General features: G+C 46.2%; 1 protein-coding gene across 1 annotated transcript in view; it reads right to left on the bottom strand.

Moving 5' to 3' along the window:
* The window catches only part of KIF26B (kinesin family member 26B), a 482699-nt gene that overhangs the window by 125109 nt on the left and 331013 nt on the right, over positions 1 to 26577 (bottom strand). The window contains exon 5 of the mRNA XM_036823698.1: positions 23202 to 23385. Within this exon, the coding sequence (XP_036679593.1) occupies positions 23202 to 23385 (184 nt within the window). The remainder of the gene's footprint in view (positions 1 to 23201; positions 23386 to 26577) is intronic.

The following is a 26577-nucleotide window of genomic DNA, read 5'->3' as shown; positions in this document are numbered from 1 at the left end:
TTTTCCCCTTTGAATTCTAACCCAAGACTGTTAATTTAGATGAAAACTCTTGAACAGGGAATGATGACATCATCATGCTCCCACACAACCCCGTCCTGCTTGCACTGTTAGTATTTAAAGGAGAGTTTTGTCCTGAGATCCAGCTACACAACATCCCCAAATTCTGCAGAGCTCAGCTAGTGGGAACCATTCAGCAAACAGGCCAGTTTTTTCAGAGTTTGTCACGGTGGACCACTGAATTATCAGTGCGGTTTGGTTTGAAGAATGTAAGAAAGCCCTTCCAACCCAAACCAGTGGTATTCTTGCCACTGGTCATCTCTGTACGCCACTGGAGGTCACAATAAAATGTCAGCGTTTGGTTGGGGTGGGATAGGTCCCTTCGAGCCAGTGTCTCTCTCCCATCAAACCTACTCAGCAGCTCCTGGGGATGGTAGGGAAGAAGGGTGCACCGGCTTGGCAGGGGGCCGGAGAAGGCAAGTCTGCCGCTCCACCACTTGGCAAGGTAGGACTCTGTCCGTCACCAGTCACTGAAAGGGTGGCCAAATAAGAAGACTTGAAACAGCTCCTGAAAAGCCAGGAGCGGTCACTTCTATGGAAAAGCCCATGTAAGGAAAGCTCCTCCAGGATGGAATAAATCAGGGGCAGGAAGCGCGCTGCCACTGTCACAGTTTACCCAGCAGCATCTGGAATATCTCCGGGGAAACAGTAATTGCAGGCCTTTATGGGTCTGCTTATTTCTACAGTCTGGTCTGCAGAGACAGTAAACGTTGACTGTGTCTTAAGACAGGAGGCACCTGATTAATCATCATTTGCTACTTCTGACCCTGTGCCCGGGCTGGGGGGCAGGGCTATGCACTCTGGGGACCCAGGATATGGGGGTGCACACAGCCATTTTAACTTTGACCTTGTGTTCTTGGCTCGAGTATGGCTAGAGAAGCAAGTTTTAGAAAACAGTATGTTGCATTTGAAAGCTTCTGCTTTGGGGAAAGAGATACAATCATTAGTTTTGCCCTTAATTTCTTTTTTTCCTTTCTTTGTTTTTAATCTTAGCACAAGGAATTGCATTTATTTGTTTGGTATTCATTCATGCATTCATTCATTCCCTCATTCATATTCTACCTTATTCTGGAAAAGATTTTGTACAGTGCACACAACTGTCATCTAATTTGTCATTAACTTACAGGACCCTGAAGGAATGGAACTTGAGGAGTGGAACGTGCGGCCCTTTGGGTGCAGGTATTATACTAGCTGGAAGGGGGGAGGCAAGTGGGGTAAAGGCTGAACTGAAAAGAAGAGAGGCCCCACAGCCAGCTTACCTATTCCACGCATGACGTGAAAACGGCTCACTGACTTCCTGTAGCAAATGCGAAAATAATCTGCACGAACTAACTCTGAGCATCTTCAAAGCAGGGCCACAGAGGCAAATTAAATCATCTCCCTTGTTCCATGTAGATCTATTTCAGAGGTGGAATACTGTTGACATTACCGATGTCATGACCTTAATTTCTCACCTGAGCAAGAACACACACTAAGGAACACTGTGCAAATGACTTGCGAGGGTCCGTCATTCCTGACAGTGACGTCTGAATTAGTGTATTTCACCACAGTGAACTCCAAAAACTGCGGGCATTCAAATTTTGTTCTTTATAACGTTATTCTGGAAAGGAGACCATTCCCTGGGGTCTGTGACCTCTGCCGCAATGGGAGGGGACGTGTATGTATCTTGAGGTCTGGGTTTCAATGGAAAAGCCTTTGTTGATGCCTCATATAAAGATGCACAGTTGAGGTGGTCCTTTTCCTATCTTTCTGAGTTACTGCAGACAGGACTTAAGCCCAAGCTTTCAAAATGTTGTCCCCTCCTCACAGCCGTTCACATTTAAAAGGGCAGGGGAAGCAACTCCAGCATCAAGCCGGGAGTAGGAAATGCAATCATGACCAGCTTCTGCCCTGGAGGAGGTCTCAGCAGTAGTAAACAGAGAGAGGCCAAGAAGAAGTCCTGGCAGAGACAGGAGGAAAGTGCAAGTGCACTCTGCCTGGGGAAGGGTGGTCCAGAGGATTAGCAGTTTGTGTGGCTGAGAACGGGGGGAAGTGGATTCCAGCAGAGAGAACAGGTGCGAAGACTCCAGGACACAGAGGGTCTGCCCGGGGACACTGAGGCTTCAGTGTGGCTGTGATGTGGGTGGTGGCGTTTGGGGGTAGGAGCGAAGTCAGGAGCCTCACTGGTATTTGGGATTGAACTGTGCAGAGCCTAGCATGACCTGCACAGCTGTTTAATGGAATCCAGTGTAATTAAGTGTAATGATCGCACTTGGAGTTTAGGAATATAATTCTGTGGTTGGGAGGACGCACTGAAGAGGGGGCAGAAAGAGGAGGATGCGTTGACCAGTAGAGAAAACAGGAACCTGTGGAAAAGTCCCGGGAAGGATGCTGGGGCCTGGCCGGGAGGGTGGGAAGGAGTAAGGACAGGTTCAACATTGCACTCAGGGGGTGTCTTCAGGAAGAGAATGGAATTTTATGTGAAATATTTGAATTTTGCTGATTTCTGCCTTTAATAGTCTCCTTTCAGAATCCATTGTTAGGAGCTCACATTCATTCCCTGAACACACATGTACTAAGTGCCAGCTTCTGTGCTGGGAGGTGGGAAGGCGGCCCATGTAAAGACTGCCAAGGCAATGATTTTTCAAATTCTCACAAGGAATTCACCGTCGGATGGGAAGTTGGACAAGTCATGAACGATAACGCAGTGGGATAAGTGCATACAAAGGGGCAGAGACAGGGGGAATCACGCCCTCCTGGGGGCTCTCGAGGATTTCTCCAAGAGCAATGGGTCATCCAGGCAGAGAGCAGAGAAGCCGGGGTCTCAGCCTTGTGCTAACAGGTAGATTGCCTAACTGAGTCGACAGATGGGAAAATGACTAGTCATGCAGACACCAGAGGAATCGGTGTGCATAAAAGTTGGGAACAGGGCTTCCCTGGTGGCGCAGTGGTTGAGGGTCTCCCTGCCAATGCAGGGGACACGGGTTCGAGCCCTGGTCTGCGAGGATCCCACATGCCACGGAGCGGCTGGGCCCATGAGCCACAATTGCTGAGCCTGCGCGTCTGGAGCCTGTGCTCGGCAACAAGACAGGCCGCGATAGTGAGAGGCCCGCGCACTGTGATGAAGAGCGGCCCCCACTTGCCGCAACTGGAGAAAGCCCTCGCACAGAAACAAAGACCCAACACAGCCATAAATAAATAAAAAAATAAAAATAAATTAAAAAAAAGTTGGGAACAGAGGCTCGAATCCTGAGGCCTGGCCTGGCTTTCCTAATGAGCATGTGCCGAACCAGCAGAGCCAACAGTGAGAGTTCTGGTAAGTTTCTCCCTGAAGACCCCTTTTAAGCGATGTGAGGATCTTCCTATTTTAAGGGTAAAACCTAAAAATTGACATTTTTTTGCCACCAGGTTATGTTTTTTGAAGTCTGTCATATTAAGTGCAAAAGGTTAAAGTCACAAACCAATTTACCCTCTCACGTCTCATCCTCTCTGTAGGATTCCTGACACCCCCCCGCCCCCCAATCCTCTGCCCTTCCTAATCTCTGGGCTTGGCTCTTGGCAGTGGCCACTCACACAGCTGGAAGGTGGTTTCATGGCCAAGTCTGGCAGAGAGAGCTGGAGAACTAAGTTGCCGGTAGGACGTGGTCCCTCCTGAAGTTGCCCCATCAGCCATCCAGGTGTGCAACAGTGACCACCGCAGCCCTGGGGGAAAAAGCTGGAGGGGTGGTATTAAGCACGTGCTGCAGGAGGATGAGGCCACAGAGCTGGACAAGCCCTCACGTCCCCACTGAATCCCTCCATGACTAGGAAACCTCGGTTTCTGCCTCATCTGTAAAATGCTCTGTGGGTCTGTTGTGAGGGGCCGGTGGGCTGATGAAACTACTAGTAGTAGTTGGTAAGATGCACACAGACATGCTATTGATCCAAATCACACCATGAGAGGCAGCACAAGCTGATGCAGAGCCGGCAGGAGCTAAGACTCTGGAGCCAGAGTTAACCTGTTTGACCTCAGGCGTGTGACTCTCCGTGCCTGTTTGTCACCAGTAAAATAGATTTAAATTAATGTATGTAAATGTATTATGTATGTACATGAGCTAACATATGTGTTATGGACCAAAACTTTGTGTCCCCCAGAATTCATATGTTGAAACCTAACCCCCAGTGTGATGGTGTTTGGAGGTGTAGCCTTTGGGAGGTGATTAGGTCATGAGGGTGGTGGCCTCATGAATAGGATTCGTGCCCTTACAAAAGAGGCCCCAGAGAGCTCCCTCACTCTTTCCACCATGTGAGGACACAGCGAGAAGATGGTCATCTATGAACCTGGAGGCAGGCTCTCACCAGACACCACGTCTGCCAGCGTCTTCATCAATCAACTGTGAGAAATAAATGTTTGTTGTTTAAGCCACCGAGTCTATGGCATTCTGTTATAGCAGCCCCAATGGACTAAGACAGTACATAAATGTACTATGTCTGTAAGTGAGTTAATGTATGTAAACACACCTTTGTGCATCATACATGTAAATAAGTTACTACATGTAAGTATATTGTGTGTATTATGTATGTATCATTCATGTAAATGAATGTATGCAAAACACTTAGAACAGTATTCAGCAGTTAGCACTATGTAAGTATTAGCTACGATTATTATTACAGTGGAAATGAGAATGCTGTTCCCTTTTTTGCTGGGATCCAAAAATCAATGCTGAGTCAGAATTACAGAGAATGGTCCTAGTGGTTCTCTCCACAGCGAACGTACCTGCCCCTTAGTTACACAAGCAGTTCACTCACTTGGTTTGTGTGGGCACATGACCCCGCCTTTCTCGTTTCAGGTCTGTTCTTCTCCCGGGAGGGTAGCGTTCCACACGCCACATGGCTTCCCTCTGTATCTGCGGCTGCCCAGGCTGTTCCCCACATGTCCAGCTCTCCTCCTCCACCACCCCTGTACTGTCTGTCGGTCTGTGCCTGCACCATTGCTGTTTCAGTATTAACAGGCCAAGACCAAGCTGGAAATAGCTCTGTGCTGTGGGGTTTCAGCACTGCCTCCTGTCTGTCTAACGCCCCTCATGATACACAGCCGCCCATGAGCCGGAAACGTTCCCAGCATCTGGGGCACCAGGTGACTGGCTTCTGGGGGCAGCACTTGCTGCCTCTCTAAGGTGCTTTGGTTTCTCCTAAGGGATCGGGGCCACCCTCTATCATATCTGTGCTGCCATCAACCAGGCTTCCCACGGGAAGAGGGTACAAGCTGCATTATACTTGAGCATGGCTCCCCTTGGGGGCTGTGATTCTGAAGGAGAGACACCGAAGTCCAGAATCTATTCTCTTCAGAGCACAGGGGAGTCTGGGGGAGGCCACCTGGGTGGAGATAGGGTCTGTCTGTCACCATTGTCTGATGAAAACACTGTAGGGGCAGGGAGTGAGGGGTGGTGAGAGGGAGTTTACAGCTGGAGGGAAGGATGTCTTCAGGGGAGACAGAGCACCTGACAGCAGGTGTAACAACCTGAGATTCCCACATCAGACTTCCTCAGGAGGGGAGAGACTGACAGCTTGTCAGAGTTGCATTTCTCTGTTCCCAGAAACTTATGGGGTCCCCGAGAACCTTCATGATGTGAAGTGAGATGTTTGAAACCTCTGTACTCTGTGAAAGCAACACATAATCCAAGTTCCCTCTTTGTTCTAATGGAATTAGGAACAGAATATAGTAAAAGGAATAGAGGATTAACATCTGATCATCTCTAAATTTTAAAACAAATACCATGGCAGAATTAAAATGAAGTAATACTATAAGCTACAATTTTATTTCATAGGAAAGAAATGAAATAGTAAGTTGCCAGGCCCAGCATCACATGTGTAGCTCAGCAAGTCTCTCTCCTCCCTTAGCAGAAGGAAAGCTCTTTAAAGGCAAGATCTGCATCTTGGGGGTATCTGAGTCTCCTTCCAAGCGAGGAGATGGCAAATGGGAGATGCTCAATGAATTGAAGTGACAGGCATCTGTGTATTCAAATGAATAAACACCCCCCCCAATAAGGTGAGTAAGATACAGCCCCTTTCCTCCACGTTCATGGTCCGTACAGGGGCACATGCACAGTGCATGGAGGTGGGACAAGGGAGAGGAGCTGCAGGTGGCAGGTAATGCAGGAGCTGGACCTTGAGGGAAGAATGGCATTTTTTCCAGGCCAGCAAGTGATGGGGAGACAAGCATCCCTGGCAGAGACCAGGTCAGGTGAACAGACAGGGAGGCACCTCGAAGGGGCCTGGCACGTCAGTAACATATAATGTGGCATGAAATCTGCAGCCAAATGCTGAAAATATTGATTGAAAAAAACAGACTTACCCAAGAACAAATCAAAAACCCTTGTTACTCACTGCCCATTTGGTAGTAAAAACAGATCTCCTTAAATTTTAATTTAAGTACCATGAGACTGCATACACAAAGGCTTTAAGAAAACCCATAATAGATCCCAGTGGATGTAGCAGAATGATGAGTCGTTTTTCTTATATAATCTGACAAGAATTCTGCCTCGACTCCTGTCAAAGATTTGAGAGCATCTTCTGTGACACTAAATCGCCTAGACAGAAAATGCATTAACTAACCCTCTCCCCTTCTCACCTCTCTCCAAGCCTGGGTAAGTGAGACACTGAGACTGAGGTCTCGTGAGTGACAACGTCATGCATTTGGCCTTGCAAATAAATGCATCCTTCCCAAGCGTTATGTTGCTATGCAAGTAAATGGTGACTGAAATTATTCAACCTGAATGTTCTGAGAGGGCAGGCAGGAAACATGGTGGGCACCCTGCCCTCTGATCCTCAGTGAACGGACATTTAGCCGGCACCTACTGTGTGCAGGGAGGGCAGGGCCTGGACATGGTCAGATGAAGTCCCTGCCTTCAGAGCCCCCGGGGGAAGTGGGCCAGATCCAACACAACAAAGTAAACACTGAACACTGAACTGGAGGCCCACGGGCTGCTGTGAGGACAGCAAGAGGCTTGGGGGGCCCAAGGGAAACTTCCAGGGGAGAATAACGCCCAAATTCAAGCCTGAAGAAGAAAGATGAGTTAAGAACCAAGGAGGAAGATGTGGGAGCAGGGCCAAAGGCCTGGAAGTGAGAGGAAGCACCCTCCTTGCAGCACTGAAAACCGTTCCGTGGGGTCCAAAGGGGCCAGCAGGGAAAGGCCAGGCTGGAGGGCTGGAGCAGCCCCAGGTAGCTCCCAGCTGAGTGTTTTGGATTTTCAGCTGAGGGCAAGGGTGAGCTTAAAAGGGAAGCCATGTGATCAGCTGGACAGGAGTGGGGTGGAGAATTTGGGCAGGCATTGGTACAATCCAGGTTCAGTCCCCTGCGGGCCTGGGAACCACTCTTGTCCTTCACAAGAGGACCCTGAGAAGTTGCAGGTGGTCACCCGCTGGCCCTGCATCTAGATGGTGGGTCATTCATTCCACGCTGCTCTGGCTGTGACCCTAGGACCCTAGTTTTCTAAGAATCAAGGGCCTTCTTAGTATCCAAGATGGATTTCTTGTCCCTGAAACCCAGTGTTACTCCCTTCAATGTCATCCCCTTTCCTCCTCAACCTTGGAGGGCTGTTGACTAAATATCTCACTTCTGGTTGGATGGACATCCCCCGAGATTGGCCTCAATCTGGACCTTTCCCCAAAAATGCCTGTATCTCACCTGTGCCTCTTCCCCTGATAGGTTTAAATGCAATTTGAGACCTCAAAATGAACTCACATCTCCTATACCCATCTCGTGAACAGCCCACCTAAGGCTTCCACACCGATGGATCACTGGGAGTCTCAGTCCCAACCTTTCTTGGTCTGGAACATCCCACCATGCCCTGAGCTCCACGGGACCACGAGAAGAGGCTCTCCCACAGTCCAAATCTAGCTGCAGGCCTTGCTTCCTCAAGCACAGTTGTCGCAGACTTGCTATTACCCTGTGACAAAGTATGATTATTTTCCCCCCCTCTGCAAATAACGAGCTTAAGGCCCAGAGAACCCTTCCTGCTATGGTCTGAATGTTTGTGTCCCCCCCAAATGTATGTTGAAATCCTAACCCCCAAAGATGATGGTATTAGGAGGTGGGACCTTTGGGGGGCAACTACGTTGTGAGGGTGGAGCCCCCATGAATGAGATTAATGCTCTTATAAAAGAGGCCCCAGAGAGCTCCCTTGACCCTTCTGCCAAGTAAGGATACCATGAGAAGTCTGCATGGTCCCTCACCGGACCATGCTGGTACCCTGATCTTGGACTTCCAGACTCCAGAACCATGAGAAAGAAATTTCTGTCATTTATAAGCTACCCAGTCTGTGGTATTTTGTTATAGCAACCTGAACAGACTAAGAAAGTCCCTCAGGCCACACAGCAAATGAAGGAAGAGAGCTGGGATTCTGACGCACATCTCTAATCCATGTTCCTTCCACTACACCGCATTTAACTTCATTAACTCATCGCACTGCTGGTGGTGATGACAATGGAGAAAGTGAAGATGAAGATGGTGAGAGCTTCCTTCTGGCTACCCCTCTGCAAAGAGATCTGGATTCTCTCTTGGACTGCCAATTCAAGGCCATTTAAAATCCTGTTCAGATTTTCTGCTAACTAAAGATTAATATATATGAACACATATTATTGATACTATCCAAGATATTTGGAAAATTCTGGAAACCTAAAATTAAAAAAAAACCCTCGGGCTTCCCTGGTGGCGCAGTGGTTGAGAATCTGCCTGCCAATGCAGGGGACACGGGTTCGAGCCCTGGTCTGGGAGGATCCCACATGCCGCGGAGCAACTAGGCCCGTGAGCCACAACTACTGAGCCTGCGCGTCTGGAGCCTGTGCTCCGCAACAAGAGAGGCCGCGATAGTGAGAGGCCCGCGCACCGTGATGAAGAGTGGCCCCCACTTGCCGCAACTAGAGAAAGCCCTCACACAGAAACGAAGACCCAACACAGCCATAAATAAATAAATAAATAAATAAAATTAAAAAAAAAAAAAAAACCCTCTATCTGTTTTTGCTCATATTACATAGCTGGTGTCTTCCACACAGTGCCTGGTACTTTTGAGTAGGCAGTCAGGAGTGTCGGTTGAATGAGTGTTTCTTGGGAGTTAGACCATGGCCTAGAGTGAGACAGATGTCACTTACAGCCTCCCTCCAGGTGTATGTTTCACAGTGTAACTTCTGGATGGGGTTAATTTGGGAGAGTGCATCCTTCTGGCAGTGAGTTCCACACTACTAGGGAAATGGGATGGCTGTGGGGAGCCACAGTGGGAGCGGGGTAAAGAGAGAAACGAAACACTTTCATGAAGAAGAATGTGCTCAAATTTGGGCATTTTTGTGCAATCCTTGCTCTACGGAGTAAGCAGGTTGTGGCCAGCATTAACTGGTAGATGTGAGACCATTCATCTAGAATCAATGCCGCCTGCAAGCTGGAGCTCTGCCTCGGGGCTGCATCTCTGTCTCTTCAGAGAGAACCACAAGACTGTCAGGGCTCACCCGCCACAGAGATGCTGAGGTCCTCCTCTGAGGTCTCCAAGGTCTTAGATTTTCTTCCCCATGCACCTCTCCCCACTTCACTCTCTGAGCTTATGCCTGTTTTCCGTTTTCTCTAAGCTCTCTTGAATATGCATGTCACTCTTCCCTAGAAACTGCTAAATGAGTGGTCCACAAAATGAACTCCCAAAGAAACCCTTATTTCAAAAGTTCAGTAACTACTGACTGGGTCGCATCTTAATTTGAGGCATGTCATCCCCTACATTAGTCTTTCTTGCTAAATGCTCACTGAACCTTCCTGCAAATCCTCTGAAAGTGCAGAGGATGGCTTTCCTTTGTCCACTCCTGTGGGGCAGCATCTCCTTCTACTTGGACATATTCCTCGCCACTCCAATCCTGATATTCCGATGGCAGCAGACACTTTTTCACACCCCACACCCAATCAGGGCCAACTCCAGCCCTTCTCTGGAATTTTGAGCTTAGGGTCACAGGAGTCTGCGGGGTCTGCTGGTGGGAGCTATAAGATAATGACGCTTTAGAGCTGTCAGCAGCTGTGTGAGGGCCAAGGCTGGTCTGAACTGAAGAATGAAGCCAAAATGCGGAGGAAGCACAAATGAGAGGCAGAGAGAGAAAGAGAGTCCTGGATCCTCAGTGGACCCAGCTCCAGGCCTTCCTGACTTTCCCGGGTCTGGGGCCATAGACACCAACATCCCTCCGGTCATTTCCCATTCCTGACAGTTTGAGTTTCTGTTGCTTGAAACTAGAAAGACTTCTAATTAATACAAACCCCTTTCATTCTCCTTTAGTCCCCTCTGCTCATCCCCACTCCAGACTATACCACCTTCGAGTACACATATTTTTCAAGATAACTTCAGAATCTCACCGATCATCGATGTTAGTCTCATATCTTAATAGGAGCATTCTCAAAAGAAACCAGGCAACATGGGGATTTTGAAAGGTCGGAAGCGGCTCCCTCGGTGATAAAAGCAGAATGGAGAATGCAGAGGCAACGGAGGAGCATAACCCAGGATGGTAGACGGCTTTCTCTACCACCTTGAACAAAGCCCCTTGCTTCGGCCCACCTCAGAGAGGATGAGTACAACTTCCTTATCACATACTTTCAGGGGAATTCTATCTGTAAGTAAAGGACACGTGAGTTCTCTTAAGAGAGTCTGTAGGAACACAAACGTTCTGCACGCCACTGTGATTCATTCATACGAACTAATCGCAGCGAAATTGCAGGTAGTACATCAAAGTGTTAAACACGAAACAAAAGCACATCCTTCCCCGCCTGCTGCACTATCAGTTGTCATTACAATGCAATCTGAATACTTTAGGAATATGATAGTGTATTCAGTAAAAAGGAAGAAGGGAGAAAACTCACCAGGAAGCCCATTATCTTGTACAAATTTCAGCCTTATGAATGATGATAACAATAACAGGTATTTTTAGTTTGAGTTGTCTACCTAAAGAATGATTTTTAACTCTTCCAAATAGCAGTTTTGGGGATTCTTAAGGACAGAGACCATTTTGAACTCATCTGTGTATTCCCAAAGTGACCAACACATAGCAGGTACATCATACATGCCTTATGAATGAACCAATGGACAGACACATGCATGGATGGATGATGGATAAATGAATGAGGGATGGTGTAGGCAAAAGCAGGAAAAATAATCGTAAAATGACTGTTATACTCTATACTTTAATGTCTTTCAGTGCAGGAAGTTCTATCTGCCTGTTATATGGCTAAGCATTTGTGGGGATATGAAAGCAGTATAAACCAAGATCCCCACTCTCACGACTAATCACTCAGTGGAGGAGATAAATTATACCCATAAAACGGTGAGAGCAATATAAAGCAGTAAATCGTTAATGAGCAGAATCTGTGCTACGGGTAGTACATGGTACAAAACATCAGAGAATCCAGGGAGCCGGCTTGGGGAATAGATATGGGATGTTGACGAAAGCAGGCACTTAGCCAGCTCTGGAAGAGGGGGTGGGTGTGGACACAGGGGAGAGAGTGGTCCATTATGAGAGAAAATTAAGAGCAGAAGCCAGACAGGGAGGGCAGGCAGGATGGGTTCAGGGCGCGCTGCCTCTCCCAGCACTGTCTCCACAGACCACTGCTCAATAAATACCTACAACATACCTCCTGAAACAGAAGTCGACATTCAAACATTTCTATCGGCACTGAGCTAGTGTTCTAGACACAGAATTTTCACGGGACTCAGTCACCCACATGGCTCAATATAGTGTAGCATGAGATTCACTGTTAAGTCAGTGCCAGGGGTCCTGTCCCACCCAGCTCTGACCCAGAGTTGTTGTCATTCTGGAATACGGCTAAAGCACAATGGACTTTTCTCTCATGGAATTTAGGACATTTTTTGGTTTGCTTTGGCCTTTTAAAAATCATTTGGAATATTAGTTTACTTTCACTGGCTTGCTTACTGCATGGAAATAGGAGCCACACAAGACAATCCAAACCATTAGAGCTTTCAATACAAGGGATAAAACACCACGGTGACAGTTACAAAGCTCTCTGAGATGATGAGTGGAGAGGACAGCGGCAGGATGCTGGTAGCAGAAGAGGACGCCCTGGTGCCTGCCTCGCCCATGTTCACCACCCTGCAAACGCAGCTGCCCCATGACAGCCAGGGACGTCTGCTTACCGGGTCTTTTCTGAAGCCAAATGACTACATATGAAGTGTGTAGAGAGACGGCATCATGTAGCCATCCAGAGAACAAGTGCCAGAACCAGGGCTCGTATATATATCCCAGTCCCACCACGGACCAGGCATGTGACCTCGGGCAGATTCCTCACATCTGTTTCAGCTTCCTCCGATGTAAAATGGGGGTGATTATAACAGACCCTTCCCACAGACTCATAATTAGGATTTAACAAGTTAATACCTGTGAAACACTCAGAACGGTGTTTCAGTGGCACTAAGAAATGGCCAATATATGTTGTAAGATCAGGAAAAGAATACTGGAAACAAAGATGTAGGGTGTTCCCATCCACTCTGAAAAGCCGTGACACCTCTGGGAAAAGTCTTACCTTCTCTGAATCTCATCCATCAGGAGGACCTAACACTCCCCCCTGCCCCCTACTTCCCACCTCTTAGAACTGTATGAAAGATCAAGAGAGACAATATGGATGAAAGGAAATGTAAGCCACAAGCCTTATACAGATGTGAAGGATCATGATTGCAGAATGGAGACCCAGGTCATGATTCCATCCATCCATTCATTCACCTAGTATGATGGCTAATTCTTTGTGTCCATTTGGCTGGGCCACAGTACCCAGATATTTGGCCAAGTATTATTCTAGATGTTTCTGTGAAGGTATGTTTTAGATGGGAATAATATTTAAGTCAGCAGACTTTGAGTAAAGCAGATGACCATCCATAACGTGAACGGGCCTCATCCAAGCAGTTGAAGGTCTTAATAGAAAAAGACTGACCTCCCTGGAAGAAAAGGGAATTCTGCCAGCAGACTCTCCCCTGGGTCTCCAGCCTGCCAGCCTTCCCACACATTTTGGACTTGCTAGCCTCCATAATTGTGTGTTCTCTCTCTCTCTCTCTCCACACACACACACACACATGCATGCATCCTGTTGGTTCTGCTTCTCTAGAGAGCCCTGACTAATACACCTACTATTTACTGAGCACCTGGGTAGGATTCAAAGTGGGGAAAGAGAGACATGGCCCTGCTTTCATGAAGCTCACAGACAATAAAGAGACCCATTAAATATGGAACTATAGAGATCAGTTATCTATAGGGTGATGAATGCAACGAAGAGTAACTTTGGGTGCTATGAAAACATGTAGTGGGGCACCTAACCAGGGAAATCTTCCCCAAGGAAGTGGCATTTCTGCGGATATCCCTGGGATGGGTAGGAACCAGCCAAGCAGAAGCTGAGCAGAGAAACAGCATGACCTCTAGACAAGAGCAAGTTTGCTGGTGCCATTCTTGCCCAGGCTCTGGCCACTTGCACTTAGAACCAGAGCAGACAGCCTGATTTCAGAGCCGTGTAGCTGGTGCTAGTCTGAATGGCGTTTTATTCGCCCTGGAGTCCTTTGGGGCCCCTGTAGGGTGCTACTTTTACCGTGTTCTATAGAATGGGGGATGGCGTGGGGGAAGGCAGACCAACAATCCTGCTCTCTGATCTTCCCATTTCCTGTGATTTTTAACTTTCCACTGCTTTACATGACACAGTGCAGGGAGTATTTTACTGATTGGGTTTTTAAAACTTTGCCCTTCGTTGAAAACCTTCTGGTACAAATATGGTAAAATGTTTTCTCAAAATACTTAAAACAAGGAACAGATCAAGTTCACGATTTGATTAGCTACAGCTGGTACACTGCTCCACTAATGAATCCACCAAATATTCATTGTTGGTGGTAAGGAGATCTCAACTAAGCTGCAAATAGACAAAATTTCTATCTGAATAGTTGGCTGTAGCATGGAACACACAGGCAAGACCAAGGGAACAGGAAAAGAAACTTGGAAGGAATTTTGTCCCTAGCACTAAATGCTACTGCCATGGTTCTATTTCTGTTGTTTCGTCTAGAAAGTCAAATACTCAGATTCAATGCTGGAACTTAGAGGTTGGCTTGTGGACCATATGTTTGTTCACCTGTCCCCAACTCATATATTGAAATCCTAACCCACAAGGTGATGGTATTTGGAGGTGGGGCCTTTGGGAGGTGATTAGGTCATTAGGGTGGCACCCTCATGAATGGGATTAGTGTCCTTATAAGAAGAGACAGGAGAGCTTGCTTGTGCTCTCTCTCTGCTCTCTACCATGTGAAATACAACAAGAAGGTGACTGTCTGCAAATCAGGAAGAGAGCTCTCATCAGACACCAGATCTGCCAGAACCTTGACCTTGGACTGCTCAGCCTTCAGAATTGAGAGAAATAAGTGTTTGTTGTTTCAGTCACCCAGTCTATGGTATTTTTGTGATAGTAGATGGAACAGACGAAGACAGCATCACAGAACAGAGCTAAACTGAACTTGGAAAGCAATATGAGAGAACGTAGGAAGTCTTAGTTGTGGCTGTCAGGAGCTAGAGGATTTTTATTTCAGAAACTATTTAATAATCTAAGCAAGATATGTTTTGCTTTTAAGAATGTATCAGAACAATTTTCCCCCTCCATAATGATACATTTTAGTTCAGTGAAGCATTAGAAAGGAATTCAAATGTTTTGTTATGCTCGTCATTGAGTAGGCAAGAAGAGCGTTTCCTACTCTGAGGCACAAAGGACAACTTTCTAATTAACTCAGCAGTTTGGACTCACCATTTTTTTTTTATAAAACATTACTATCAATCCCATTTTAATGGGATAATTATAGCAAATCATGATTAACTTCTCTTTCAGCCATTAGCAAGAGAAAGACGCAGAAAGATAAGATGTTAGAAATGTTAGCTTAAAATATACCTACTAGTCCCATACTCTTGACATCAGTAATTGTCTAATTGTGCTGAGCCTGACTAAAATGTGGTTTTTGGACAAAGAATGATCAAAAGCCCTATTCTGGCATTATCATCCATCTTATTGCCCTTTGTTTAATTGAGAAAGTGACATTGATTCCAGAGAGAATTCCCTCATTTTATCTCGTGTTTTCATTCCGTAAGTCAGGATGCTAATTAGGGATTACAGGTATTCAGGGAGGCCCCAAACCTATCCTCCAATTATGGTAAAGGTTTATAGCCTTTAAAAAGCTCTTTTAGAAAAATCACCTTCCACCTCCTTCCACACAAGTGTGTGCATGTGTGTGCATACACACACACACACACACACCCCTATCATCTCCACTTAATACCTAAAAAAATAGAGTCTTAGAATTGAAGCTGAAAGTCACAAAATGGGGGGAAAGCTTAAGAATCACTCAAATTCTGCCTTAAAGTCTTCATGACTTTCATGATCTTTCACACCCCAAAGCTTAAATTTTTGTCTTCTCCCACAAAAATGGGTTGACAAGTTACTTCATCTTGTTGGGCCTCAGTTTCTTCTTATGCACAATGGGAGGCCTGGACAAGATGGTCTTTGGGAAAACTTCTCAGTGAGGGATGTTGATGGTGCTTGCACATCGCCAGGGTGCCAGCACTAGGCAGCAGCACCTCCCCGATGTCACCCTCCCAGGGCAACTCAGGTGCTGAGGAATAAGCAGGGCCAAGGACCACTAGGGTCTTGTCCTTTAGATGCTCTTGGTGCTTCTGCCTCATTACAACAGCTCTATCATGCAGCTCTATCATTCAGCACTACACACTGCTGAATGCCCAGTTAGGATGCCTAGTACTAAATAGAATTACGTTAAAATACTCAACATTTTTTGGGTGTCCTTTATGTAATCTGGCACTGAAAGGGTACAAACTTCCTCCCTGCTTACCCAAGAGTCCTTTCATACAGTTTGCTCTGTGTAGATATTTCAGGCAAGGAAAACCAGAAAATGAGTATTTTATATATAATGTGCCATCCTATCAGAAATCTGATGTAATTAAACTGAAATGTGCTCCTTACCCTTCTCGTTCTCGACCTAATAATGAAGCCAACCGAAAATTATATCCATACAACTTGATCAGCTGTCTTAAAGGCAGTCATGTTAATAACGAAGAACAACAATGGCCGCCGTGCTTTCTTTTACACGTGGTTTACCACGACTTTTCTGTCCAGTGGCCTTTAATGGAGAACATCTTCCTAATACGTCCCTGTCTTTGCAAGAATGAGCCTAATAAATTCAAGAGTGGCATGGCAGGGGGTGTAGAAAAAACTCTCTCCCCATCACTTTGCGCGGTCAGGTTCCAGAAGCAGCGCTCCGGGCAGAGGCACCTGCATTTCCAGAGCTCCGCTTTCCGGTAGCGGCGCATCATGCTGCGCATGTGCGGCGGAGGGGGTCGGGCTCTAGGACAGGTGCGTGCACCTCTGCATACACGGCGGGGGGTGGGGGAGAAGAAACCAAGAAGATTAATGAGTCAGAACATTTTCTCTAAGTCTCCTTTCTCTGGAGATGCAGGTTGGAGGAAGGGTCAAAATACGAAAGAAAGGAAGGAGAAAAAAACCAAACTCTAACTACAGGAGCTTAGTCGGCTCAACCACAATCAACAGAGCACAGAAAAGAACTGCAATTAGGGAGTGGAAGGTCACACAAGTTTATTTCCCAGAAGAGCTAACAATTCAATTTTCAAAGCTATCAGGCCAGCTATCCTGATGAATGTGCATGTATTATTTACACAGTCTATTTCTCCCTACCCCCACAAAGCACACCAAAATAGAAAGCTCACGATTCCTTTCTACTGTCTGGCGTGTGTAAGGGGGGAGTAATCACTGGTGAGTGAGTAGTGGGATCAAGAATTTTCCATCACATTAGAATACTGGAAATGAATGTTACAGACTGACTCAAATCTTTTCTCTCTGATAAAGCTTCAGGATGAGGAATAGTAGAAATGATAATGAGGAATTTGATAATTTGCATACTATTTAAATAACCCGGACCTTGGTGGGCTGGAAGGCATGAAATTTTCTCCTTGGTATAACCTGGCATCACTTCCTGAACAAGAGAGAGCTACATCAGCCATTTCTACTTGTTGAACAGATGAATAAGAGCTACATTTGTACCTTAAAAAAATCTTATTTTAATCTAATTTTTCTATCTTATTGTTTTCCTCTTGTAATGAGAACATAAATTGAACAGTTATCTTGGCTTCTTCTTCCTTACAGTGTAACAAGGGTTTAGTAATCGAATGACTTCTGCTCTAAAAACGTTAAGAAATCTGTAAAGGGAAAGAATCTCTACTGAAAAGCGCACATGGTTCATTTATTTTTTTACCATGCTATTAGTTTACCACCAAATAAGTACAGGTTTAGAATTAAACTAAACCTAGATAATATAGGACCTGGTAAATGAGCGAAGTAGTGAGTGAGAGTGAGTGTGTGTGTGTGTACGTGTGTGTTGCGGGGAGAGATGTTATTTAGAGAATATATGTTTTATGTTTTAACAAAGGTCAAAATATGTTGCTACCAGGTTTGAAAAGTAGTGCTAAATAAGAGGGAGATGACTTGAAATCGAGGACTGTGAAGAAAATAGAATAATGGCTCCAGCCTTTATAGCATAAGAAAGATAATTTAGCCAAACAAGCAAGTCTATTTCTAAATCGCAACTCCAAGGACTCCGCGGAATCGTCTGCCTTGGGGCTGCACTGTCTACAGAGGAGAAATCTCAGTGAGGCACTTCGGAAATGCTCAGACGGATGGGCATGAGTGGCGATGGGGATCCAGTGTGACGGATACCACACAACCCTTCTTCTACCCAGACTAGGGCTAAGCAGGGGTCCCCAGGAGAAGGAAACAGCATTTGTAGCTCAGGAGTGATGGCTGAGGCTGAACGCCAGGCAGGCATTTTCACAGGGGCCTAGAGTTCATGGAGATCAGGATATACACCCCCCCTTCCTTTGCAGGCATGTGGCCCAGAGCAGCCAACCAGCTTCTGTGTACTGTCCCCAGCAGTGGCACCTCCTGCAGTACCTGGAACACAGTATGTCTACAGATATTCACCGAGTGAATCGAGTAGGACAAGCCCTCCTCAACCTGTCTCCAGCTCAATTTTCCATAATTATTCATGTTTGTTTCATCCAATTTTTATGATCTTTTCAAATTCTATAGAATCTCTTCTCTTGTTGCTAGCACCCACCTATAAGAGTTTTCTTATATTCCCAAAACATATCTGGGGGAACCAAGGCTGAGTGCTGATGATTCCATCTTTTTGAGGCATTCCTGGAGATTATGAAGGAAAAGAAGGCTCCTTTTCCCTTCATGCTTCATGTTATTTCCCTTCAGGAATACTGCCAGGAAGAGGAGAATTAACAAGGTAAATTGTCATCATCATGAATGTGACAGTGGCCATTACCATTCTCACCTTTAAAAGCATTTACAGGGGCTTCCCTGGTGGCACAGTGGTTGAGAATCTGCCTGCCAATGCAGAGGACACGGGTTCAAGCCCTGGTCTGGGAAGATCCCACATGCCGCGGAGCAACTAGGCCCGTGAGCCACAACTACTGAGCCTGCGCGTCTGGAGCCTGTGCTCCGCAACAGGAGAGGCCGCGATAGTGAGAGGCCCGCGCACCACGATGAAGAGTGGCCCCCGCTTGCCACAACTGGAGAAAGCCCTCGCACAGAAACGAAGACCCAACACAGCCAAAAATTAAAAAAAAAAAAAAAAAAAGAGTTTAAGAAAAAAAAGCATTTATGCACCCGTGGTGGGGCTGCAGAGCCAAATACTGAGTTAAACAGATAAGATGCTTTGCTCTAGAAGCTTGTAATCCAATACTAAGAGCTCTGACATTAATCTCTGACACACGAACAAATGAACCTTAAACATGGATGTTAATTAATTGTGCAAACAAATTTCATGAAGAGCTTTTACTGACTTAGGAGAAGGAACCATTTTCAAACAGATTAGAAATATCATTTACATAAAGCCAAACCCATGAAATATAAACAGGGACTAAGCTGCTTTGATCCACTAATCATCTTCATCTATTCATTAAAAATGTCTCTACAAGACCACTTATTACTATAGCTTCTTTATATAACTCGAAAGTTAGGCAGAATTATTTGAAGTCTGTGATTCCAACTTTTCCTGAAGTCAAATAGTCCTTCATATTGGTCCAAGTCGGTGAGATGTCTAAGGCTGACTGTTATAATGACTAGATTATAAGTGCTGTCGGGGCAGGCATTCTGCCTGTGTGTCCATCAGGGCAAGCCTAGTGCCCAGCACAGGGCCTGACACATAGAAGATGCTCAATAAATATTTGCTGTGTGCCAACTACTGCTCTAGGTGCTAGGGATTCCGAGGTGTTTCCTGTGTTGTGAGTGTGCTGTGATTCAGCTCCAAGTGCACTGAAGTTACCCCAAGTTCTTCCATCACTGTGGCCTCCAGAAAAGCTTTTGCCTCAAGATGCACTTGGTGGCCAGCAATGACTCTGGGTGGAGGAAGGGGTGCGGGGAGGCAGGAAGTTGTTGCTGGAAATCACCGGCAGTGGGACGAGGGGAGGGGTCTGTGGAGCACCTCTGACTCGCTGTGTGTCTACCATAGCCTGTCACTGCCCTTTCTCTCCCATCCGTGACTCTGAAAAGGGACACATGTCCTTCTCCACTGGATGGAGGCGACTGGTTCCCAATTTATTTTGCTACCATTATGGTCCCATTACATTCTTGTCTCCACTCAGATTTTTAAAGGTCATGTATATCTAGAGGCCACCCAGTGAGATGGAAGAGAATAAAATGTCTTACAGGTCCTGACCTCTGGGCTTGACTCAGAAGGCACTGGAAAATCTCCTGCTCCCTCGGGGCCTCAGTTGTCTTGTCTACAAATGAGAGGAGAGCTCTAAACAAACCCACAAAAGCCTGTCTTCAGGTCTCCCGAGGACGTCCTTGGTGGTTAAGGATAAGAGGTGGGCGAGGTGGCGTCAGCTGCGCTGGGCTGGCTCCCCAATCCCGCCTCAAGAGCCCCCCCGCCCCGCCCAGGTTAAACAATTAAGTTGCTTTTGGCAGTTCAATCAAGGTTTTCTACTTCAAATGTAATGATCTCTGTATAGCGCCAGTTCTTTTATGTTCTATATGAAACTCCACTGTATTTCTTTGAAACGTTAACATGTAAATTATGCAACAGAGATAAACCTACGGGGATTTTTCCATATGGGTAAGAGGAATGCAGTTCCTCATTGTAGTGGACTCTCGGGGTGGGAGAAGCATGAGTCTGGGAAATGGGCCTCCACCAAGTTCAGACGGTTGGCGCCTCCGCGGCAGAGTCAAGGCCAGGCCGTCTGGCTTTCTGTGAAGCACGTCTCAGCAGGAGGAGGCGTGATGGGAGGTGTGCTCGTGGACCTCTGGTTTCAATCACACGTCCTCAAGTAAAAGTATATAATTACACTGCCCTCCAGAAAGCACACCCCCTCCCACTGTCACTTTCTCGCCACCAATGCCCCAACCCCCATGCTCAGCAGGACAGCTGCCGTGAGGCCACTCGTCAGACAGAAGTCACACCTTCTGTCACCTTCTGTGACACCCAGTCTGGTGACCCCACTTCCATGGACAAACTCCGGGCTTCCTGCATTCCTGGCTGGTTAATGTCACCCTTTCTCTCCCATTGAAAGAATCACATCGGACTGCAAATGAGAGAAAGGGATAGTATTTTACGTTAAAAACATGTGTGTGATTTGCAAGCTTTAGTCTGTGAATGCTGATAATATTAATTGTAGTTATACCTGGTCTTTATGCTGCTTGTCTTACTTATAATTATACTTCTAACTGGTCACTACATACAGTACATCATGAAACCAAGATTAGACCAGTGCCTTCCAGATTATTTTCGTGCAAGTCCCAGGTCACCCTGGCTGGACACAGTCTTTCTGCTGGTTCAGACCCTGCCTGGTGCCCTGATCCCTTTGTCTCAGAATTCCAGCGGGGGGGTAGGGATGGGGGAAGGAAGGGACAGAAGGCCCTAGGCTTGGGGACCAGGCCCACCTGAAGATGTATCTGCATCAACCCTTTTAGGAACCAGAGACTGGGCCACTGTTATAGATGCAGGAAGATAGTTTCTTACGTGGTTCACTTCGAGGTGTCCCAGACAGGGCCGTAGTGGGGTGTATGAGTACTCCAGGTTGGCTAATAGTCTGGTACCTCTTTAGAGCGACAGCATTTAAATATTGGTTCACATGTACTCAGAAGAGAAGTAGGGTGTCACTCAGAGCAGGAGAGGAGAAGGAGACTGCAGTGGAAACATTCGATGTCACTGTGCCCAGGGCGGTTCAGCTCTGGCACCAAAGTTCCAAACTCCTCTTAGCAAAACCAAAGTCCACGCGCACTTAAAAATGGCTCAGAAGGTAAATTTTCTGTTATGTGTACCTTACCACAATTCAATTGTTTTCTACAGTTTTGAAAGCCCTGCAGTTCCTTGTACCCACCCTCCTTAGAAGGCAGCCTCTCAGCCATCCACTGTGACCGCAGTGTGTGTGCCCCCGCGGGGATGCCACTCCCACCAGCGTGAGTCCTGCTCGTGTGGTCTCCTCCATATCCCTCCCTGGCCAGCGATGCTAGAGCAGCCCTCGCAGGCTGCCTGGTCTCTTACTTTACCTCTGGGCCTGGGAAAGCCCCGCCCAATGCCATGGAACATTCCAGGACTGGATGCTTTCCATTAGAATAAACATTGCTTGGGCTCCCCTGGTGGCGCAGTGGTTGAGAATCTGCCTGCCAATGCAGGGGACACGGGTGCGAGCCCTGGTCTGGGAGGATCCCACATGCCGCGGAGCAACTAGGCCCGTGAGCCACAACTACTGAGCCTGCGCGTCTGGAGCCTGTGCGCCGCAACAAGGGAGGCCACGACAGTGAGAGGCCCGTGCACCGCGATGAAGAGTGGCCCCCGCTTGCCGCAACTAGAGAAAGCCCTCGCACAGAAACGAAGACCCAACACAGCCAAAAATAAATAAATAAATAAATAAATAAATAAATAAAATACAACAAATTAAAAAAAAAAAAGAATAAACATTGCTCTAGTCAACATAATCTTAAAATGTAGACTCTGTTGGAAGGAGTAACTTAGCACGTTAGGACTTTCCCAGTGGGTGATGAAATAGGGGGTGGGAGGGTATGGGAGGAGGCAGGAGAAATCATTGAGAAAAAGGAGAAAAGCACCAAGGAAGAAGGACAGAGGGTGTGGGGTAAACTCCAGAAGGACCACTGGTGAGGCTGAGGCCACTGGAGACTGTGAACCCGGGAATAATCATGTTGAGGGTCAAGGGGACAGGGAATCAGTGACCTAAATAAGTAAAATCTTCGTCCACATAGTTGAGCAGCCGCTCCCTTCAGCAAGACTTGCAACCTCCCGAAAATGAGTCCTGTTAAGTCGGTGGCGGGGAACTGGCAAGGTGGTGTGTACCATCCTCCTTCTGATGAAAGTAAAAGAAAGAAGACAGCCACCGCTTTCTTCAACTAAATGTTTTTATAAGTCACAGCTTATTTACCCATTGAAGAGTAAACCATAAGTTACTTCACCCAGACGTTTATCTCAGAAGAGACAGTTAAGAGATAACATCTAAAAACGAAGTTACCCCAAACATAGCTGAGCCAGGTGTCGTGATGGTGTTTCTACATCTCATCATAATGTTCCCCATCTCTTTCTAAGTGGTTGTAACAATTCAAAATTGCATTTCTTGGCTAGAATGGCACACAGAAAATGCTCCCCAGAAATCCCATCAGTGGTCTGGTTCAAAAGTAGAGCTTGTGATTTCTCTGAAGGGGAGGAACAATGAAATTGTGCCAGGGAAGTGACGAAGCATCTTCATGTCTTATTCCTATACCGTGTCTCTTGGTCCCTCCTGCCTCTGCCTCTGTCTTTTGTGTTACGGGGTCTTTTCTTCAATTGGGTACAGTTCTGTCAAACAATACAAGGCTGTTTTCTTTCTGCCAAAATCAAACCACATCTCCAATAATTGGAATGTCTCAATTGACTACTAGTGTACGTAACCAAAGAAAATTTTACAGTACTTCCAAACGACTTTCATTTCTTCTCCTTCTCTCCCTGTCACCTTCTTGTTTTAGCAAACAAACCGAGCCCTCATTCTCGTCCTTGCCTTTGACGCAGAACCCCACACACAGAGCCACCGTGGCACACGGCACAGGTGCCTACCTTGCCCAGGCCTGGGGTGTCCTTCACCTTGCTGACGGCCCTCAGCAGGCAGGGCGGGGCCGGGGGCGGGGAAGTCTGCAGAATCCCGCTGAAGCTGGTGGCAAAGAGAGGTGGCTCGGCAACGGAAGAAGTGGAAGGCCGATGTTTCTTCTTTTTAGAAGAAAGATTTAACTTCTGGGCAGCCCTGGAGGGAAAAATTCAGAAAAAGACAATAAAGGAAAAAGTATATGCAATCAGATATGCTAGGGTCACTTTATGTTCTTTCTCTTAAAGAAGCCCCTAGGTCTGATTGCAGCTAAACGGTTCTCTCTTCTTCCTCCGAGTGCCTGGTGGTAGCCCCTGACTGCAACCGAGTGAACCCAGGGAGCTGCCCGATCACTTACACGGCAGAGCGACACCACAGCATTGCACGGTCCTGCAGCTGCGATCTACAAAGAATTGGTGGTTATCCACAAACACTCAGCTTAAGCATGAATAAAGCTGGCCATCTTTGGGGATACACAGCACCTATTAGGTTAATCACTCCATAACTTCTGGTGTAAACTCAAGTGTGAGAGACCTTATGAGTTTTTTAGAAACTCTAACACCTTGTAAAATCCAAACCAGTCTGAGGAGGAAGCACGCAGTGACCACTCAAGGCATGCTGTGGACGTGATGCTGGAAGAAAAACACACACCCCAGCGCAACGTGGAAATACAAATCAAACTGTTTTAGAAACATAACACCCAATCAGAATAAACTCCAGCCAAGGTGTAGGGTTCTGAGACTAGACGTGGCTCATGTGGAAAACAGGCTTTTATGTAGGGTGGTCTTTCACTACAAAATGCAGTTCACGGGCCAGTGCAAGGGGTGATACAGTCAGAACCCACAAAGGTGGCAGAGGACGCAAACAGAAAGGTGGGAGGGAAGGTGCCGCATCGTTAATAACATTGATTGTTCACATCACATCTTCCATCATTCAAGTGTTCTGCAACACCTGAAACATGACAAGCTTATCATAGAGAAGAAGGGAAAATCAGGCAAAGGCATTTCACAGACTGTAACATACTCACTTCTGGGTTCATTCTTGGTGTTTTTCACACTATACTCATGTTCTAAGAATTCCAATTTCCGTACCAAAGGTTATTAAACATTTTAGCTGCTGCTTAAAACAAATGGGCTACCGTGACTTTCATTCTACACATCAAAACCTTACAATCCATCTGTGTTCTTACCAACTGCATAACAGGTCATAAGCAAAGCAGGCCAAAAAGATTAAACCAGCACTGTTTGCACTCTCTTCCCCCCAACTTCCACCTTAATATCTGAATCTTAAGCTCTGGACTGGTTAATTTTAATTTTGTATCAGTAATTGCCATGCTTTTGACAAATCCCCTGAGCTACAAAATGGCCACTGCACAAATACAGCAAATAGAATTACCACTTCAAAGCTTAATTTTCCTTAGCTGTAAAACTGAACATCTATCTCACAAGAGTGAAATACAGAGGAATGGGATGCACGAGGAATGACAGATTTTGATGGAATGATACCCGAACAGTCCCAATGCCATGTGCCAAACTTAGGGACCTCTATGGTGACTCTACTGTAGGATGATGAAAAATGAAGGCACTAAAAGGAGATTTCCACAATGCTTTCTTTTCCCAAACAGCAAAAAGAAAAAACTAGGAGTAATTTTTTCTCCTGCTTTCATTGTCACTCTTCCTGATGCTGTCTCTCTAAAATTAAAGGTGAAGTGGAATTGTTCAGTGACTGGTCTGGTGCCTCTCTTGGCAGTTTTCATTATTCTGTGAGATTCTCTCCCTGAACAAACAGTGACTCATCCAGAGGTGGGTGTGGGCATTGAATTCTTCTGACACTCACGCCTCTGCTCAGCAACCCCTTACTGCTTTCAAGTCAGAATGCCTATAGGCAAAGGAGAGTTAGAAAGAAGGCGGAAGATGATGGTCTGCTAGGAACGGAAAGGTGGTGTTTATCCATTCACATTAGGATTCTTTTGGATGGTGGCAGAAGGATCAAGGAGTTGCTGTGGGTTCCCAGTCCAAATGCGGAGACAGAGAGGAGGAGTGACACTCAAAGGCAGCTCAGAAGAGGTAGTAGCCTGCTGGCTTTTTTTTCCTTTTTCTTATCTCTACTACCCATGCCCACTTACCCTCCCCACACAGACCCTGAAGAGGAGGAAAGTGAGGGTCCTTGAAATTAAAGTATATGAAGGACATTCCCAGGAACAGCAATCCAGCGCTTTACTCCCCTCTCTCTCTCCCTCTCTCTCTTTCCTATAACATCAAAATTTCACTGTATTACTGCATCATTCCCAAAGGCATATAAACATGCTATTATTTCTCCCACCTCGAAAAAGAAAGCACAAGTCCTTCTCTTCATCCTTCTTACCCAGCCAGCTACTGCTCTGTTTCCTTGCTTATTTTTGCAACAAAACTCATGGAAAGTGTTGTCTATACTTGCTTTCTCTAGTTCATCTCCTCCCTTTGCCTATAAGCTCATTGCAGTCAGGCATGTGGCGCATAGCTCCTCTGAAACAGCTCTTGTCAAGGCCGTGAATGACCTCCACCATTGATAAGTGTCATGGTTCTCAGCCCCATCTTACCTGACCAATCAGAGCACTGACGATATCCTTCTACTTTTTTATACTTTCTTCTTTAGGTGCCAGGACATCTATGGTGACAGATGTTAACTAGACTTATTGTGGTGATCACTTTGCAATTTATACAAATATAAAAATCACGATGTACACCTGATGCTAATATAATGTTGTATGCCAATTATACCTCAATAGAACAAAACAACAACAAAAACACACTAAAACGATTCTACTCGGATATCCAATAGGTATCTTAAACTTGCATCTCTAAAGCTAAATTCCTGATCCTTTCCTAAAAAGCTGTATGCCTTTAGCTTTCCCTATTTCAGAAAATGGCAATTCCATCCTTACAATGGCTCAGACATCTTTGCCTCCTTTTTTTCTGACACCAAACATCCAATCCATCAGGAAATCTGTTGGCCGTAACTTCGAAATAAATCTATGATCTAACCCCTCTCACCACCCTTACTGATACTGTCTTGGTCTGAGCCACTAACCTTTCTTGCCTGGATTACTGCAGTAGTCTCCTAACTTGTCTCTCTTCTTCTGTTACTTTCCCTGCCACCTCCCACTGAACTGGCCCAGTCTATTTTCCACACAGTTGCCAGACTGATTCTTTTAAAACATAACCAGACAAGACCCTCCATTTTGCTTCTCATCTCATAGTAAAAGCCAAAGTAACTACAATGGCCTATAAGGCCTTCCGTATATCTTCCCTCATATCTCCCAGACCACCTTTCCTACTACTCTCTTCTTCAGTTACTCTGCTCCAGCCATAA

The sequence above is a fragment of the Balaenoptera musculus genome, chromosome 1, assembly GCF_009873245.2.
Source record: "Balaenoptera musculus isolate JJ_BM4_2016_0621 chromosome 1, mBalMus1.pri.v3, whole genome shotgun sequence".
Lineage (NCBI taxonomy): Eukaryota > Metazoa > Chordata > Mammalia > Artiodactyla > Balaenopteridae > Balaenoptera > Balaenoptera musculus.
The sequence above is the reverse complement of the archived record's forward strand: the minus strand, read 5'-3'. Positions and strand labels throughout refer to the sequence as shown.